At 36.3% G+C, this 18,186-nt stretch overlaps 1 protein-coding gene across 1 annotated transcript; it reads left to right on the top strand.

Moving 5' to 3' along the window:
* Positions 1-14,431: 14,431 nt before the first annotated feature.
* Positions 14,432-17,780, top strand: LOC113301242 (ATPase ASNA1 homolog). The gene is made up of 7 exons (XM_026549999.1): positions 14,432-14,793; positions 14,986-15,110; positions 16,105-16,255; positions 16,593-16,703; positions 16,824-16,962; positions 17,151-17,266; positions 17,356-17,780. The coding sequence occupies exons 1-7, from the start codon at positions 14,542-14,544 to the stop codon at positions 17,521-17,523; spliced, it is 1,062 nt and encodes a 353-aa protein (XP_026405784.1). The 5' UTR covers positions 14,432-14,541; the 3' UTR covers positions 17,524-17,780.
* The last annotated feature ends 406 nt before the right edge of the window (positions 17,781-18,186 follow it).

Here is an 18,186-nt window from a genome sequence, read left to right as displayed (position 1 = left end):
TGAACTACAGTAATACCATATTTCTTGGGAACAACCTGAACGGGGCTGACCCACTTACTGTCTGAAATGGGGTAGATAATGCCTGCATCTAACAGCTTAAGAACCTCGGTTCGAACTACTTCTTTCATATTAGGGTTCAGTCGACGTTGCATATCCCCAGAAGGTTTGGTGTCACTCTCTAAATATATATGATGCATACAATCAGTAGGACTTATACCCTTAATGTCTGCTATGGTCCACCCTAAAGCTTCCTTGTTATTCTGAAGGATGGTCACTGGCCTACTTTCCTGATCACTATCCAAGTCGGATGCTATAATCACAGGTAAAGTTTCAGATGGGCCTAAAAACACATACTTCATGGAACCTGGTAATGGCTTAAGGTCCAACTTAAGAGGCTTTTCTAGCGAAGGAACTAGGGTAGACTTAGAAACTGTTAGAGGTTCGAACTTAGGTTTCCAGCCATTACTAGTGTCTATCAAATGGGTTTAATCTAATAAAGCATTCACCTCATTAATCACATCGTCATCATCAAAATCAATCCCGAAATGGGTTAGGGATTTCTCTAATGGATCTTCTAACAAAGTGTTTGGTAATGACTCCTCGACTAATGTTCCTATTATGTTCACCTCTTCTATGCTCGAGTCATCTAGTTCAGAGGGTATCTTACTAATATTAAAAATGTTCAGCTCAATAGTCATATTACCAAAAGACAAATTCATAATACCATTTCGACAGTTAATGATCGCATTGGATGTAACTAAAAACGGGCGACCTAAAATCACTGGTATTTGGTTCTCTAGGTCAGGGACAGGTTGGGTATCTAGGATAATAAAATCCACTGGATAAATAAACTTGTCGACCTAAATAAGAACGTCCTCGATCACACCACAAGGAATTTTAACGGACCTATCAGCTAACTGAAGTGTCATCTGGGTAGGTTTCATCTCACCAAGTCCTAGCTTAAGGTACACATGGTATGGGAGTAAGTTCACACTGGCTCCTAAGTCAAGCAAAGCTTTCTCGACACGGTATTTACCTATTGTGCAAGAAATAGTAGGGGACCCTGGGTCTTTATACTTAGGAGTAGTGGTATTCTGAATAATAGAACTCACATGACTAGCTAGGAAGGCTTTCTTCTGGACACTAAGTTTTCGCTTTCGCGTACACATATCCTTAAGAAACTTGGCATAAGCGGGAATATGCTTAATCGCATCTAACAATGGGAGGTTGATAGTAACCTGCTTAAAAACCTCAAATATATCATTAAAGTTGGACTCCCTCTTAGTTGGAACCAGCAGCTGGGGGAACGGGACTCTGGGAACAAAGCCGGGCTCAACAGGATCCTCATTGGTCTCTTTGGAGACTATATCAGTCTCCGCATTTTCTGGGTCAGAAGGGTGAAATACAACATGTTCACTATCAGGCATGGCAACCTTATTGTCAATTTTCTTTCCACTCCTAAGGGTTGTTATAGAATTCACATGATTGTACGATGTCTCTCCTTTAGGGTTAGGATCAGTTTGATTAGGGAACCTTCCATCTTCTCTTTCACTAAGAAACTTAGCTATTTGGCCGAGTTGAAGTTCTAAGTTAGCAAGAGACTGGGAATTATTCTTAAAATTATGCCTGGTTTCTTCTTGAAAACCATAGTGGTTCTTTGATAACATCTCATGGTTCTTTCCTAACATAGTAAGGGTTTCTTCTAAGGTGGAGCTATTTTTCTCATTCTGAAACTGGGGTTGACCTGAAGAGTTCTTAGCATAACCAAAACCTGGGGGAGGTTGAGAATTACTAGACTGTCCTTGATTCCGACCCTTAGACCAAGAAAAATTAGGATGGTTTCTCCAACCAGGGTTGTAAGTCTCTGAGTATGGGTCAAATTTTTGACGGTTCTCAAACCTAGCATTGTTATAGACATCATGAGATTGCTCTTCACTAATCTGACCTTCCCAAAACGAGTTATTGGGTTCTACTCCACAACTAGACACTTGAGAGGCTCTAAACCTATCATCAGGTTCAACAAGAGACATATGTTTAGGATGATTCAATTCCAAAGCTTCTAACCTTCTAGACAAAGCAGCAAACTTAGCATCAGACCCGGAGCTTGTATCTACCACATTGGTGCTACTTCTATTGACCAAGAGTCTTTTGGGGGGTCAACACAAGACTCCCAATATTGGGATTTTTCAGTGACAGCTGCTAATAAGGTAAAAGCATCAACAACACTTTTACTAGTGAACTCACCAGCGCACATAGACTCAACCATGTCTTTGGTTGAATAGTCTAAACCATCATAATAATCTCTACGAGTTTCATCTTATCAAATCCATGGTGAGGACACCGGGATAGGAGATCATTGAATCTCTTTAAAAACCTATAAAGAGACTCTCCCTCTTGTTGCACACTAGCACTAATTTTCTACCTAACAGACGCAGTTTTATGCTTAGGGTAGAATTTCATATAGAAAGCAGCAATAAGTTCCTGCCATGTTTCAATGGATTCAGATGGTAGGTTGTTCAGCCAGGTCTTGGCTTTATCTCTCAAGGAAAAGGGAAACATCTTAAGTTTCAAGAATTCATCAGTAAGGTCTTTTATTCTAATTGTCCCACAAATTTCCTCAAAGTCCCTAATATGAAAATAATGGTTCTCATCATATTTCCCTAAGAATATAGGAATCATCTAAAGAATACTAGGTTTTATCTCGAAATTAATCGTAGTGGGTGGCAATTTAATGCACGAGGCTCGGGTGGACCTAGTTGGGAACATGTAATTTTTCAAAGCTGCCATCGCTGGCACAACTGAAGTACTAGGGGTATTTTCCTCACGAAGAGACAGATTCTCAAAACTGAAGTTTCCAAAAACAGGGCTCTCAAAAGAAGAGTCTCCGAGCTTCCCGCTTCCATAAGAAGAACTACTAGGTTTTTCACTAATCAATCGACCTAGATTATCTCTTTTTCAAGCCCGTTTTCTAATGACCTCGGGCATACACTAGAAAAACAAAAGAAAAAGATAGAAATCCTAAAAGGAAGGGAAGTTCTATGCAAACACAAACAAGGCTGACTCCACCACAGCAAACCTACAGATTTCTAGCAAACAAAAAGCATGATGGTTCCACTTAGATTGTTTCTAGACCATCTTCTATTCCTTCGAAAAGGAATTCGTTAAAATTTAAGCAAACCCCTCTGGAATCAATCCGAGTTAAAGTAAGTTGAATCGAGACGAGGAAAGCTCAGTGGAGCTTTGATACCCAAGGCCTCACCGGCGTTACAAAGCAGTGTATTCAACTCACAGAAACCATCATGAACTTTGAAGCATGCTTAAAAGAGTAACCAATATTTTTTGAATGACTTTCCTATTAAGCTCGTTGCCCTATAGGTCTCGTTCTAGTCAAATTTTAGGATTAGGTTCGCGTTTGGTTTTGTTTTCCTAAGGCGGGAAAGAAGGGAACGGTGATGAAATCCGAACCCTTATCTTGTATGGCCAATCCTTGCCCTTTACTAGGAAATTAAAGCAGCCGTTTTCAAATCCTCAGCATATATGCAAACGAAGGAATACAGTAACTCGCTGATAGGGGATTCACGAGTGTTTCGACAAACTTACCTCCCGTACCAGACGGGGGATGAACCGTTGAAGTCGACTCAGGCCACGACTCCTATGTCATGTACGAACCCGAGGGGCCGAGGCGATATAATAATCGCCGTCCTTCTCTGCAAACAATTGATATTTAAACTACCCTTACGTAGGGTTTAAAAAAAAATAAAGTCCCAAAGTCCACAGTCCAAAGTACAAAAATATAGTGCAAAAGGAAAAGATAATCTAAAAAAAAACATTCTAAAAAAAAATATGTCTCTCTCTCTCTCTCTTTTTTATTCTTTCGTTCTTTTCGCTTTGTCTTTAACTCCAAATCCTTAAGTATTCACCAAAAGCTTTGGCAAATTTTTCTTTCGCTCCAAATTCCAGAATCCGTAGTAAAAAGAAAAAAAACCCAAAAACGTAAAGTAGAACAAACAAATAAAAAAAAACCTAAAAAAAATAAAAAAAAACCTAAAAATAAATAAAAAATAAATCTAAAAATTCTAGCCTAAAGACAAATCCGCGTCGGCGGCGCTAAAAATTGATGTGATTTTCAATTGAGTTGTAGTAAAAAGTTCATTGAGACTTGTGAAAGCAAAAGATTTTAGATTTAATGAAATTTAAAAACAAACAAAACTTAATTCAAGATTATTAGGAATAACCAAGACACTGATTCCACTATCACACATGAATTAATTATGGCAGATAATCCAAAATTCTAATTATCTTTTAAGTCCCTTATTTCTTAATTCACAAATAATCAAACATATTCTCAAATGTTAATTGTATTCCCCAAGCATAGACTATCAATTGATTAAACAACGTATAATCTATCAAATTGAATCACAAGTAATTAAGAAAATTATGTAAACATTTAAAAACTCTGCAAAAGCAGTGATTGAGTGAATTATAATTAAAAATTAGAGAAAATGAAATAGTTACCCATTACTCATGTGTAAATAGATTCATCCATTGCCTTGGTTAAGCGAGAATTTAGCCTCTCATCATGTTGGAAACACACTCAGAATTCGATTTCATTGCTCAAAAATGGTTTACAAATGATGAAAAGGGAGAAATAATTCAAAATCGGGTTTGTAACAATTATATTTGTTACAAACCAAAGAACGATACAGAAGATGTGCCACTGTTACTGTAGCTCTAAGACTGTCACTGAACAGTCGCAAATACTATATCAAAATAAGACTGCTTCTTGAGGTCTTATGTTCTTCGTGTTCTTCAATGAAAGCAGCAGCAACAGGTTTCTCTGGTGATCGTATTTCGCCTCTGTGATGTTCCAAATACTTCCCAAACTCTCTGTAACCACTCTATTACTCCTCAACTCCTTATATAGCCTCTCATGCACAAGAAATATCCTCCATAACTCCATGTAATTCTCCATTAATGACCTTTATTCTCCACGGAAGTTCACAGGGAATAGTTACCATTTTTAATTCCTTCACGCGTCTGTTGTATGCAGATTCACTCCTACACGCTGGCAAAATAACTTAGATTGAGTTTATGTCTTTGTAGCACACGGAACCTTCCAAAAGGAACGACAAAATCCCATAATATCTCGAGTAGATATTCTTCCCTGTTTTAAAGAGAATACGTGTAATCATCCTTCCTTTTAGATCGTACAACACATACAAACCCTGTTTAAGTGTAACAGGGTGTTTCCACTTCAGAATTGCATCCAAATCCGACTGAAACTTCCCAAATTTATCATTAACAGAGACCGAAACTTCTCACTCTCTGTTTTTCTTCTCCCGAATTATCCAGCCCAACTGGATCAAATCCATCGAGCATACCAAGCCTGTTAAGACGAAACAGGCCTATCACAATAGATTCCAGTGATTGAATCTCTTTAAATCCAGTCCAGGAGATGAATCCTAATTTCAGCCAACTTCACACACCGTTTTCCCGCGAAAAATATTCAAACCGTGGGGAAGAAAGGGTTGCCTCCTAATCAGAGTAGGGGTGCGAATAGTAGGTGCCTTCAAGGGTGTAGATAACAACTTAGGTGCCCCTTAGTAATTGAGGTACCCCTTAACCAATATCGAGAGTTCGAATAACATGTGTCCTCCGGGTGCAAATAAAAACTTTTTGAGCCGAACTTTCCAAAAATGTTTATTTCCCAAAATTACCTACAAACACATAAAATACCATAATAAGTACGAAATCGAGTACCAATAATACAGAACATTGAGGACAAATTAGACATAAAAATGTGTCTATCAGTTCCAGGGTTGGTATGGCTTTCCCTTGAGTCATGCTTAACTAGCTTGTGAATTATGATGTGCTTTAGGTCTTACTTTTTGCCTCTTGCATATATGCGAACTAGGGTGCACGCCACAATCGCATAGCTAGGCTCCCCAATTGGAGTCTTTATCTCTGATGCTTTTTGTCAAGGTCTTATTTCTGTCTCTTAGTATAACAGAGAATCTCTTAAGAAGAAGGGAATCTTCAATCTTATTATAATCTCTTTCATGGAATTATACCATCATGAAGTTGTAAAGTTTTCTCTTTCTATCGTTACTTTTGAGTTATGAAACTCTCAGTACATTGAATTTTTATTACTCATAAAAGAAACAATTATTTATTCTTCAACTACTTAATCATCTGCGTAGCTTATGTGATATTCTTGAGTTTACAGATTCTTCATAGGGAATTAATTCACATAGTTTCTCCATATTGTGCGGACAACCGCACAATTAGACATATTTTTTTTCTCCATTTTATCCTTTAAGATGTAGTCTTCCTATGTTTCTTGGTGCGAGCGTTCTCGGAAGATTCTACCTCAGTATCATTCTTTTCAGTTGTTTCAACTCTAGACACCACTTCCACCATTATCCTTTCACTTCTTTGATTGTCTTTAACATGTTTCTTCCAGTTTCTTCGCTTATTCTCTCTTTCTTCGCATTTGTCCACATCAATTTTTTGGCAATTTTTCCCACATTTGGATCACCTCTTATCATTCCAATTCCTTGAGGTAGTGGAAATTTTATGCATTGATGAAATGTCGAAGCTACCCCCAAAATACCGTGCAACTATGATCTTCCAATCAAAGCATTATAAGAGGACTCTACATCAACAACGCAGAATGTGATTTTTGTAGATAGATTCTTCAAGGGAATTCACATTGCCACCTCTCCTCTCCTTTAGGCTTATTAGCAGAACCGTTGAATCCATAAATCTTATAAGTGGACGAAATTAGTTCGTTATATTTTCCTCCCATGGTCTTATATGTGTGATAAAAGAGGATGTCAACCGAACTTCCTGGATCTATAAGTATTCTGTCAATTGCCCATACGTTTGCATCATCTTCTTCCTCCTTATCATCGTCTTCTAATTTTGATTTGGGATTAATGCCAAGTTTTACCACTAATGGACTCTCATGTGATTCTCCTCCTCTTGGTGTCTCTTTAGCGCTGAACGAAATGACTTGTTTTTTCCAATCTTTTAATGGCGATATCTTCGCAAGGTTAAGTATCTCTCGTCCATCATTATCTCTCGCATGCACTCGGCTTAAGATATTATCATGAAAGTCTTCGATGTTTTTGAAAGAGTGAATAATTGAATTGCAATATAAATTCTTGGCTTTCGCATCCACTTCAATCACATATGTGTTTTTTCCTTTCTCTGAGTTATATGTGCTGCCTCCAAGTGGTGGTGGTGGTAAATTCTGTTGTTGTTGTTGTGCTAAGAAGTAATTTAATTTTCCTTATTCTATCATTTGTAGTATAATCTTTCTCACATTTCTACAATTATGCGTTGTGTGCCCATGAAAGTGATGATATGCACAGAAATCCTTACTTCGTCTACCTGATGGTGGCTCATTTCCCAAATTAAAGGGCTCTGGAATATCTTCCATTAAAATAACAGCTTCTCATACCTTCTCTATTGTTGTATTCAATGGCGGAAGTTTTATTTGTTCCCAAACTGTCTTTTGGTTTCCTTGTTTCTTATTATAATATGGTTGCCGCTGTTGTTGACCTCCATAATTTTCTTGTTGGTTATCCATTCTTTGAATTTTGTTATTTCCTCCCCTATTTTGAAGTTGTTTTTCTTTGTATTCTCTTTAAAACTCTTCTTGATCTGCGCTTCCCATGGCTACTAACTTTTGTTCTTTCTCCACATTTTTCTTTCCCTGACTTCCTTGAGATGTACTCGCAACTGCATTTGTTATTCTTGGAAGTAAACTCGCATTCCCACTCGCATGGTTCATCGCAACTGGATAAGATTCCATATCTCTTTGCTTTTCTTCTAAAGCTATATATTCTTCTTGAAATTCACGCAATTCTGACATAGTTATGGTATCTTTTATCCTGAAGATTTGTGTGTACAATAAGTCTGTAGGGAAAAGAGCATTGATAAAAGATAATATAAGATTTCGTTCATCTACTCGTCTTCCCATTTCACTACACATAGTTCTCCAACGTGTTGTTAAATGTCGCAGACTCTCATTAATCCTTCTGCGAAGCCCAAATGATGTTTCAATTCCTGGTCTTGACATGTTATTGCTGATATATTGCCCCAAAAATATGTTTTTTAGATGATGAAAATATCTTATAGTTCCCACAGGCAACCCCTCAAACCATTGCAATGCTTCTCCAGTTAACCTGGCTGGGAAATATTTACACAATACTGTATCATTCCCTTCCCATTGCAGTAAAGATCGGCTATAAGCTTTTATGTGTTGTATTGCGCACGTAGTTCCATCAAAAATATGAGTAAATGTAGGTAAAGTACACTTAGTAGGTATTATTGCAGTTTGTATGTGCCTTGCGAAAGGTGTTTTTCCAGCTTCTTCTACGGCTTCTTCTAACATTCTTCTTCCACCATTTTTTCGCACAACTATCATTTTTCGTAATTCTGTCATTTCTTTAAGAATTTCTTCACTCATTGATTGATCTAAATCGTATTGCATAGGTCTTTTTAATCTTGCTTGTCTTAACCTATTCTCATGATTACTTTGCCGCATGGCTTCCTGTGTCTCTCTTTCTTCAGTTTCTTCTCTTCTTCGTCTACGTTTTTCTCTTTCAGCTCTTTCACGTTCACGAAGTTCATTATTTATTTTCTCTTCGTCTTCACGTGCATACTGATCTCGTAAAATTTCTCTACCATGTAATAAGACTCTCCCTTGTTCTGGATCATGCTCCTCATTATTACCTCGCTCGTGAAGGATGTGATGACGTTCTACAGCATTTTGATACCTGTCAATTCTTTGATTTTCTCTTCTATGATGATGTTATCGTTGTTGCTCATATCGATCATGTTCTTGTTGATTGTCATCTAACTGCAGGTTTTCATCAATAACTCCTAGATTTCGTTCTCTTCGAGTATGTCCTTGGTTAGATCGACTTTGTCTTGATAAACTTCTACTGTTTCTTGATCTCGATCTTGTACTGGTTGTACTTCTTGATCTCCGATCTTGTAATCTAAGATTCTCTTCTCTCAAATCATCATTTTGTCGTATGAGGTTCGCACGTATTTTATCTTCTCTACGTCTTTCTGCGATCAATCTTTGTCTCAATTCTGCGATTGTCATATTATTGTCATCTCCTTCTATCATTCCCGTTGCTACAGTTCTTTGCTCTTCTTCTTCAGTTGAATCAGTTTGTGAAGTATGTAGGCTTACTCTATCATAATCAATAGGATTGTTCTGTTCTTGTGTACGTTGAGTTCCAATTGGATCTTCGTTTCCTTGAATATTCTCTTCTCCCATCCCTGGTTGATTTGGAATTTCATCTATTCTTCTCTCAGCAACTCTTGTACTCCTTCTCGCCGCTATTGGTTGAATAACTGATCTAATTCTCGCCATCACTCTTGTTTTTCTGAGGTTGAACTTCTAAACAAATTCACCACCAGGATTTATCACTCCGAGCTGTTTTCTAGCGCCAAATGTAGTTGTAAGAAATTTCACAACCACACAAATATAAGAATCTACTAGTAATTAACCAGCCTCAAGTGAGTCATCTTTTTATTTATTAAAATCACAAGAACAATTACAAGGTAATGGTAAATTCAGGTTTACTCTTTCTCACTTTACAATCTTTCTCTCTCCTAATTTCTTGACCAAAGTCCCTCTAAAGAACCCCCCTCTCTATAGACCAACTACTCTTTATATAGGATATCACATAATGGATGACAGCTAAGAGATCCTTTATTTTCGGAATCTTTGTGCGATATTATCGCACACGTACATTGGTTATTTTCGCAGACCTTATAAACTTCGCACAGTTCTTCACACTTTATTCATGATTAGGTCACATCATTCAATTCGTTATCACATCTGAGTGTATGCGACGCTCTTTGCACACATCTAATTATTCCTTACTCGCATATAATACATGTGCGATATTCTATTCCTACAATCGAAGAAGCATCGTCCTTTAGTGATCATCACTATTATAAGCGTCACCTCAGAAAATACAGTGATGAATTAAGAAATAAGATATCCGAAGAATGGAATATCTTCAAGGAACGACTCCGCGGTTCAATCTTCGTCAGGGCTAATAGGGAAAGACCCGATCTCTTGCGAGCTGTAATCATTGGACCTCAAGGTACTCTGTACCATAACGTTCTTTTCTTTTTCGATATTCAATTCCCTTCAAAGTATCCTAATATACCTCCCAAAATTCGTTACCACTGTTCTGATGTTGTACCTATGAATTGCCATATTACAAACCGAATTTCCTTGAAGGCCTTAACAGGAGATAATAATCCTTGGAGTTCTTCTACTTCAACGGTTCTAGGACTTCTTCTTTTGATTCATCAAATCCTTGTTCGCGCTGCAAATACTCGTGGACCCGCGCCAGAACAATTTTAACTACATGTAAGGCATATATTCGTGGGAAAGTAAACGCTGTTGATCTTCTAGTTCCGACACAAGATGCTTCTGGTGAAATAGAAAGCATCTATTACAAGCTTGTTCCGACACAAGAAGCTTTTGATGAAATGGAAAGCATCTATTACAAGCTTGTGATTGCGTTTGAAAAAAATGGATCTTCTTTGGAAATTTTATATAAACTTCAAATATACTTTCACGGTAAACCAGCTTGCTCCATGCGTGAGAGTATTGCTTTTGGGGTAGTAACATGTCTTATTATCATAAACATCGTTCTTCTTTTGTATTATGGCTAGACATACCATGTTGCATCCTGTGGAGAGATCAGAGATCTATTGGTGGTCTGGCCTTCCACTCTATTATTGGGCCATCTGCGGATAAAATGGGGTCAACTACTCTCTTCAACGGGATGAGCCAAAGGTGAACGTATTCTCCTTTACGATAAAATAAAAGTTACTCCTTATCGCCAAAAACGTGTAAAAGTGTATTTGATATTCCGTCATGTTTTTTAATATATGGTTTTGAGAAATCTTTGAAATTATTATGCAAAAATGATTAGAATATGTGACTCCTTTTCCCTGTTGGCTCGTTCTAACTTGGTGATTTTGTTAATAGTAGTCACAATTTATCTTTTACCGTAAAATGTTTGATATCCGTCACAACCATTAGATAACTTAATCATGATATTCGCAAGCACCATGCACTAAGATCAACTTCAAATCCAAAACGGCGCCCAATATATCGCAGTACGACATCATCGTAGGTAGAGGAACTGCGGGGTGTCCATTAGCTGCTACTCTCTCTTCAAACTACGAAGTCTTGTTAATAATAGAAGGGAGTGGAGTAATGTATGGAAACTCAAACATCAGAAATTTAGGTTTATTGGTAGTGCTTTCGCAGATCACCTTTGCAACATTTTATATCAAAAGACGGAATAATTAATGTGCGGGCACGAGTTTCAGGTGGTGGAAGTTGTTTAAATGCTGGGTTCTATGCGCGTGCTGGAACGGAATATGTTAAGACTGCTGGTTGCAATCGGGAAAGAAACTAAAAATATAGACAGGGGTGGACTCTTAAACTTGGAGTACACGTTAAGAGGTAATTTTTAGATTTTTAGAAATAAAAATATCAGAAATCAGGTTGAACACGAAAATGATTTCTAGAAGAGTAGTGGTGGTGGACATACCTCCTTTTTAGAGAAGTCTATTATTGGGGTGTCGCATTCCAATACAAGGCTTCACATTTAAGATAAAATAGGGTTACTAGTTATTAAATTCAAAAGCCCCATAACCAATTAATTTTTGTAATGGCCAGGTAGTCCTCGTTTAATTAGTGTTAATTATTTAATTAGGTTAGGCTTAATTAATTTAGCTAGGTTATATAATTTGCCTTTTAGATTAAATTGCTGATTTTTTAGATTGATTAGTGATTCAAACAATGCGTTTTTTTAAATACGGCTAGGATAAGAATCAATTTTTCGGCCGTATACAAATTCCCTTGCTATTTATGGCTAGGAATATAAAAATCCTAACTGTAATTGACATTCTTCTTCTCTCTTACCTTGTATAAGATTTGAACCAAAAATAAGATTTGTATTTTCTCACATTAGTGAGTTGATTGGTGAGATTTGCCGCATATATAATGGATGTCATGTTTTTTATATGGAATATAAACATTGACCTTATTTATTCCTTTGGTCACTACCATTAAAGTGGGTTTTCAAGAAGAGATTAAATACGAAGCGGGATCCTGTGTGTGTGTGTTTTTTTTTTTTTGAAGGAAAGAAGAGGATATACCTCTTTAGATTATATTAATTGGAAACCATGAACATGCTAATTCAAGTACATCAAATAGATACAACATAAAAGTACAAAAGCAAAATATTACAACAACATAAGAACTGTAATATAACAAAAGTACATGATTGTTGATCATAGAAGTAATTGATGTAATTGGAGGGACGTTGTTTTGATTCTGCATCCACCGTTTGGAAACTTCTTCTTCTTCATTAAGAAAAAATCCTTCATAAAAAGGATAATTTGTACTAAACATCATTATCATAACCAATTCCAGTAACCATTAATCTTGCTTGATTGAATCTTGATCATCGTCATACCGAAATTGATTGTCTTCGAGGATATACTTGAATACATCACCGAATTCCAATTGAAAAGCCCAGAGGCTATAGGAAATCACATAAATGGCGCATATAAAAAACAATCACATGACATGAAATAGCCATGGGATATCAACAGATAAAAAAAAAAAAATACAAACCCTAAAACCTAAAATCACAAATGATGTGACTTTTTTATTGAAAACATGAATTACTAATTACAAAACCCAAATCTACTCGGAAAATCTGACATCTCAGATCCGAATAGATTTAGGAGATGAAGAAGTATAGAAGAAGAGAATTTTTGGATAGTTTTCTGGAAAAAAACGGTTATGCAGAGAAAAAGAAGACAGATGGTCGATCCAAAACAGGCAGGGATGTAGAAGAGCTTTCTAATTCAGGTGTGTGTCTTAGGATTGTTATCGTTTATCCTAATCAAACGGAGGGATAAATTACATAAATCCTTCTAAGATTTGAATAAATCTTCCTATACTGTAAATCCTTTTTTGGCCAAAGCTAATTGCGAAAAGAGTTTCAAAAAGAATTGAATCCTAGATTGCCATGAGAACTTACAGTAAATTTTGGTATAAGCCAAATCAAACCGTAAAAAATATTACGGTTGATTTATATCAATCAAACTTAACCGTAAATTAGTTAAATTTTATTTTTTGTGTACAGAATATTTTACGGTTAGGTTTTGTGAGAGTCGAATCCAGCCGTTAATTTACTTACGGTTATGAACCTAACTGTAACAAACACATGTAACTTCTTTTTTTAAATTTACCGTTAGTCTTTCTTTGTTCCCTAACCGTAACAGTTTCAGAGAAGAATTTTACGGTTAGGAAATTAAGAATACCTAACCGTAACTAGTTCCGAAAATATGATTTTTTTTTTCTAATGATTTAAATCAAATGTAATTAATTGATTTGTTGTTACGATCACCTCTATCAATTTGCTTCTTCCACATCTTTAATGGAGATTTCAATCGATGATTATGAATTTTTCGAATTGTCAATTAATCGAAGACGATGAAATGATTTCAATTGAAAAAAGAGGGAAAGATATGTGGGGGGAGTTTACAAGAGCAGATTTTTGAATTAGTATTAGGTTTTAACTTTAGTTTTTAGGTTTTTATTTTAGATGGAGGGTAACTTAGACATTTTCTATAGCATCAAGACACCCCATAACCAACTTTTTAGCCATTAGAGATCCATGTGAAGCCCCTCTATTGGAATGTGAAGCCCCAATAATAGGCTTCTTTTTGAACCACTCCAAACCTGCACAGACACACGAATGATGGGTCCTGCCCTACTGGAAAAATAGAGAGTCCCACTTTGGATTTTCGTTGAAGTTTTGTGGTGCAGTATGTTCGGAAGTCAATTTTATGCGAATTTTTTTCTTTTTGACTTTTGCGATTGGCTTTTGGAGAAACAAAAACACTTTTATTTCTGATAAAACATGCTAAAAATCATTGATAACAAACAAATGGAAAAGCAAGAACACTTCTATTCCATTGGAATTTAATATTTTCGTGCACGATCGATAAATAGCAATGGTTAAAAAGGAAAGATAAAAATAATAACAAGTGTACCTGAATGAGAATCTAAAACACCATAATCTTTTCCCGTTTTTATTTTTTTTTTCTTGAAAAAGAGGCAAATCATGCAAATTGTATCGATAACTCTGATTTGGAAATCGGAAACGTTACAGCATCATAATACATTCATCATATTCTTGAACAATTCTATCTTTACAAACAAAAAAACCATTTTCTTTTCTCTTTTAAATTCCCAGATGGGCCAAGCAACATCAGCGGGCCAAATTGATTTTGAAACAAAATCAGCGGGCCATATTCTTTTCTTTCCTTTGGAAACGCTTCTTAAGTTTTCCATGTGAGCGGTACTCTTTTCGCCTTCCAGGTTTAACTCGCAGTCATATCATCCTTAAACTACCAGTCAAATTTCAAATCTAGGGTTTTCTTCAAAATTCGTCGAAAATCCAATTAATGGCGAGTGAGCACGAAGGATCAATTGCGAATATATTAGAACAAGATACATTAAAATGGGTATTCGTTGGAGGAAAAGGAGGTGTTGGTAAAACGACATGTAGTTCAATAATATCAATACAATTAGCTCGAGTTAGATCTTCTGTTCTTATAATCTCAACTGATCCTGCTCATAATCTCAGTGATGCTTTTCAACAGAGATTTACTAAAACTCCTACTTTAGTCAATGGATTCACCAATCTCTTTGCTATGGTAATTATCTCTTTTCCTTCGATTGATTTCATATTGAGAACTGAAAGTTTGGCTCAATTTGGTTTAGGTTAGAGTAATTTTGTTAGGTTTTCGATAAATTTGATAAGGATAATGCTGAATTTGGATTAGGGATTGGATATATTGTGAAGCTAATTTAGGGTGATAAATTTTGATGTCATGTGTATGATTTAGGAAGTGGATCCTAATGTAGTGAATGATGATTTGCCGAATGCGGAAGGAATGGATAGCTTTGTATCCGAGCTTGCAAATGCAATCCCTGGAATTGATGAAGCTATGAGTTTTGCAGAGATGCTCAAGTAAGTTCTCTCTTATTTTCTTTTTATTCTGTCCAACACTAGGTATTGCAGTAATGAAGTGTTTAACATTTTAAATAGTATAGAAAAATATCTAAGTGCAATCCCAGGGGTCAATTATTAGTGCCCTTTATTTTTCTGTCGAATAGCAATCGCAGGGGTTCAACTTTTTGCAGTCTGAGTAATACTGCAGAGTCTTTTTTAATGATCAAATAAGCGATAGATGGCTCCTCCTCCTAGTGATAAGTTGAAGATAACGTAACCCTTGTAATACCCAGGTCCTTGCTTCTTTTAATGGTTTTGGTTTGCTGGATTTTGCACATTCGCCTTGATGGAAAATTGATATATCCTAAATCTATTTCTTTGTTCAGTTAGTAGAACATGCTTTTTGAAAGATACTGCAGAAGCCTTTGTTGTGGGTATTGAGGCAGTATTACTATTACACATTCTTAAATCTCTAAAACCGGGAGTTTGTAACTGGGAATACGTACTTGGTAGTGTGTGCAACAAATAGATATTAAGTTAAAACAATATGGTAATGAGTGCAACAACTGTAGTGTGGAGCATACTGTTAGGAAGCGAGAAATAACATGATACTCTCTTACAGTCATACTAGCAATTAGGATGTTCACTTAGTTGGATAGGAAGCCAAAATCATAAGGCAGAAATGAGCCTACTTTATTAACCTGATAGTAATATAATTTATAACTGAAAGCGTAATAGAGCCATTGAATGAATGCTAATGATCACAAACATTGGCTCAGTCTTTTCTAATGAGATGAATGTAAATGCATGGAGATGGCAATTGGCTAAAGAGGTAATGTACACCAAGAAAGACAAGGACTGGCTAAGATACTTTTGATGCCTGTTATCTAATTGCCTCATCCCTTATGGTATACCAATATAAGAAGTATGTTTACCTGATCTGTTTGCTGAATCGGAGGTATCATTTTGTTTGTAAATTACTGACATCGCTGTTGAACACTATTTTCTGCAGGTTAGTTCAAACAATGGATTACTCTGTGATAGTATTTGATACAGCACCAACTGGCCATACTCTGCGGCTACTGCAGTTCCCATCAACACTAGAGAAGGGGCTGGGAAAACTTATGAGCTTGAAGAATAAGTTCGGTGGACTAATTAGTCAGGTATTTGTTGATATGCCTTTCTCCCTCTCTCTTTTCTTCCCCGGTTCTCGTTACCATTTGATTTTCTAATAGAGTAGGTCCCGCACAATTGAACATGCTAGTTTTTCTATCATATGCGCTAAGAGGGGGGAAAGGGGTGGAACTAGGATTTGGAATTAGGGGTGGCTTGGAATTTTTTTTATGTATACTTGTAGTTTTCTACCCTGGCTTGACAACAATTTCAGCTGGGTTTGCATTGGTGTGGGCTAAGCTCGACCACCTATTTTAAAAAAGTTCCTAGGTTTCCTTGGGGTAGTATGTTGCTGTCGTGGCTGGCATTGATACCTTTTCATGACAGATGTCTACGCTTTTCGGAGTTGGTGATGAATTTGGTGAGGAAGCAATCTTAGGGAAACTCGAGGGTATGAAAGATGTAATTGAACAAGTGAATAAGCAGTTTAAGAATCCGGTATGATCTCTCATTCTCCACTCTCCTGTTCGATACCTTGGACTTGTATCCAAGCATTTTTAACTTACATTTTTTTAAGGATGTTAATTTATTTATTTACATCTGTTTTTCTTTGGACAGGACTTAACAACGTTCATATGTGTTTGTATTCCTGAGTTCCTTTCCCTCTACGAGACAGAGAGGCTGGTCCAAGAACTCACTAAGTTTGAGATTGACACGCATAATATCATCATAAACCAAGTACTTTTCGATGAAGAAGGTTTGTTTTACCTTCTTTTGTTTTTGCCGTTGCTGTTATATTATGCTCAAAAATCAGTTTGATTAACCGTGAATTGGGTCAAGAAGATACATCACGTGAATCATTGCATTGATTGTGAATCAAGAAGTACCGTCTTTTATATTCCTAGTACTTGTATTTGATTCTTCGAACTGGTGCTAATCTTGTAGGTGTTGAATCTAAGTTGCTAAAGGCACGTATGCGTATGCAACAAAAATATCTTGATCAGTTCTACATGTTGTATGATGACTTCAACATCACAAAATTGCCGTTGCTTCAGGAGGAGGTCCGATGCTGGCTCCATTTAAAACCACCGTTTTATCCATTATTAGTACTTGTTGTTTTCGCATTGATGACATAATTTGATTTTTACAGGTATGTGGAGTTCAAGCTCTGAAAGATTTTTCACATCATTTTATTACACCGTACCAGCCTGCCATCACTAAAGGGACAGTGGAAGGAGTGGAGAAGAGAATAGTCATACTAAAGCAGCAACTAGAGGAAGCTGAAGCAGATCTTGAGAAACTGAAAAAAGGAAAATAAAACGTATGATCCTTTATCCCGGCTAGTACCAACATTACCATTCTTCAGCTTGTGCTCGATTATGTGTATACTATTATTAATTAGGGATATTTAGACTTTGGGTCTCCAATTTTGTGGCCAGTGTTGCATTTGGGTCTATAATGTTTTTTAATTAGAGTTTGGGTCCCAAGACTGTCGATGGCAGTCTTGACTGTTAAGATAATATATTTTGCTAATTAATTTTTTTATTTGATTTTTAATTATTCTTTATAAAAAAAGATTTCTCAGTCATTTTATCAAATTTTTTGTTTACATAAAGCTCAATGAGTTGAGAAAGTGTAGTGGTAGCTCCAGTAATACTACCATTTATCGTTAAAAGTGAACTTCCTATTCTGCTGAATTAGAAGCTTCACATTAGTGACACCATTAAGAATATTAGTAGAAACCAGCTTCAAATGTACGAGAAAATAACCCAAAGATACCTTTTTAGCTCTGATTTATGCAATTGAGGATAATGATGATTCTCTCTGACAGCGAGATACCAAAAAACAACCCATAATTAGACCAAAAAAAATAAAATCAAAAGAACCTACCAACCCATCATTGAATTAATGCATAATCAAGATCAAAATCACGAAAACTGTTCCTTCCTCAATTTTCAAACTGGAGCTCACAAAACGTATA

Source organism: Papaver somniferum, chromosome 8, assembly GCF_003573695.1.
Source record: "Papaver somniferum cultivar HN1 chromosome 8, ASM357369v1, whole genome shotgun sequence".
NCBI lineage: Eukaryota > Viridiplantae > Streptophyta > Magnoliopsida > Ranunculales > Papaveraceae > Papaver > Papaver somniferum.
Note: the sequence above shows the minus strand (reverse complement) of the source record. Positions and strands in the feature narration are given on the sequence as shown.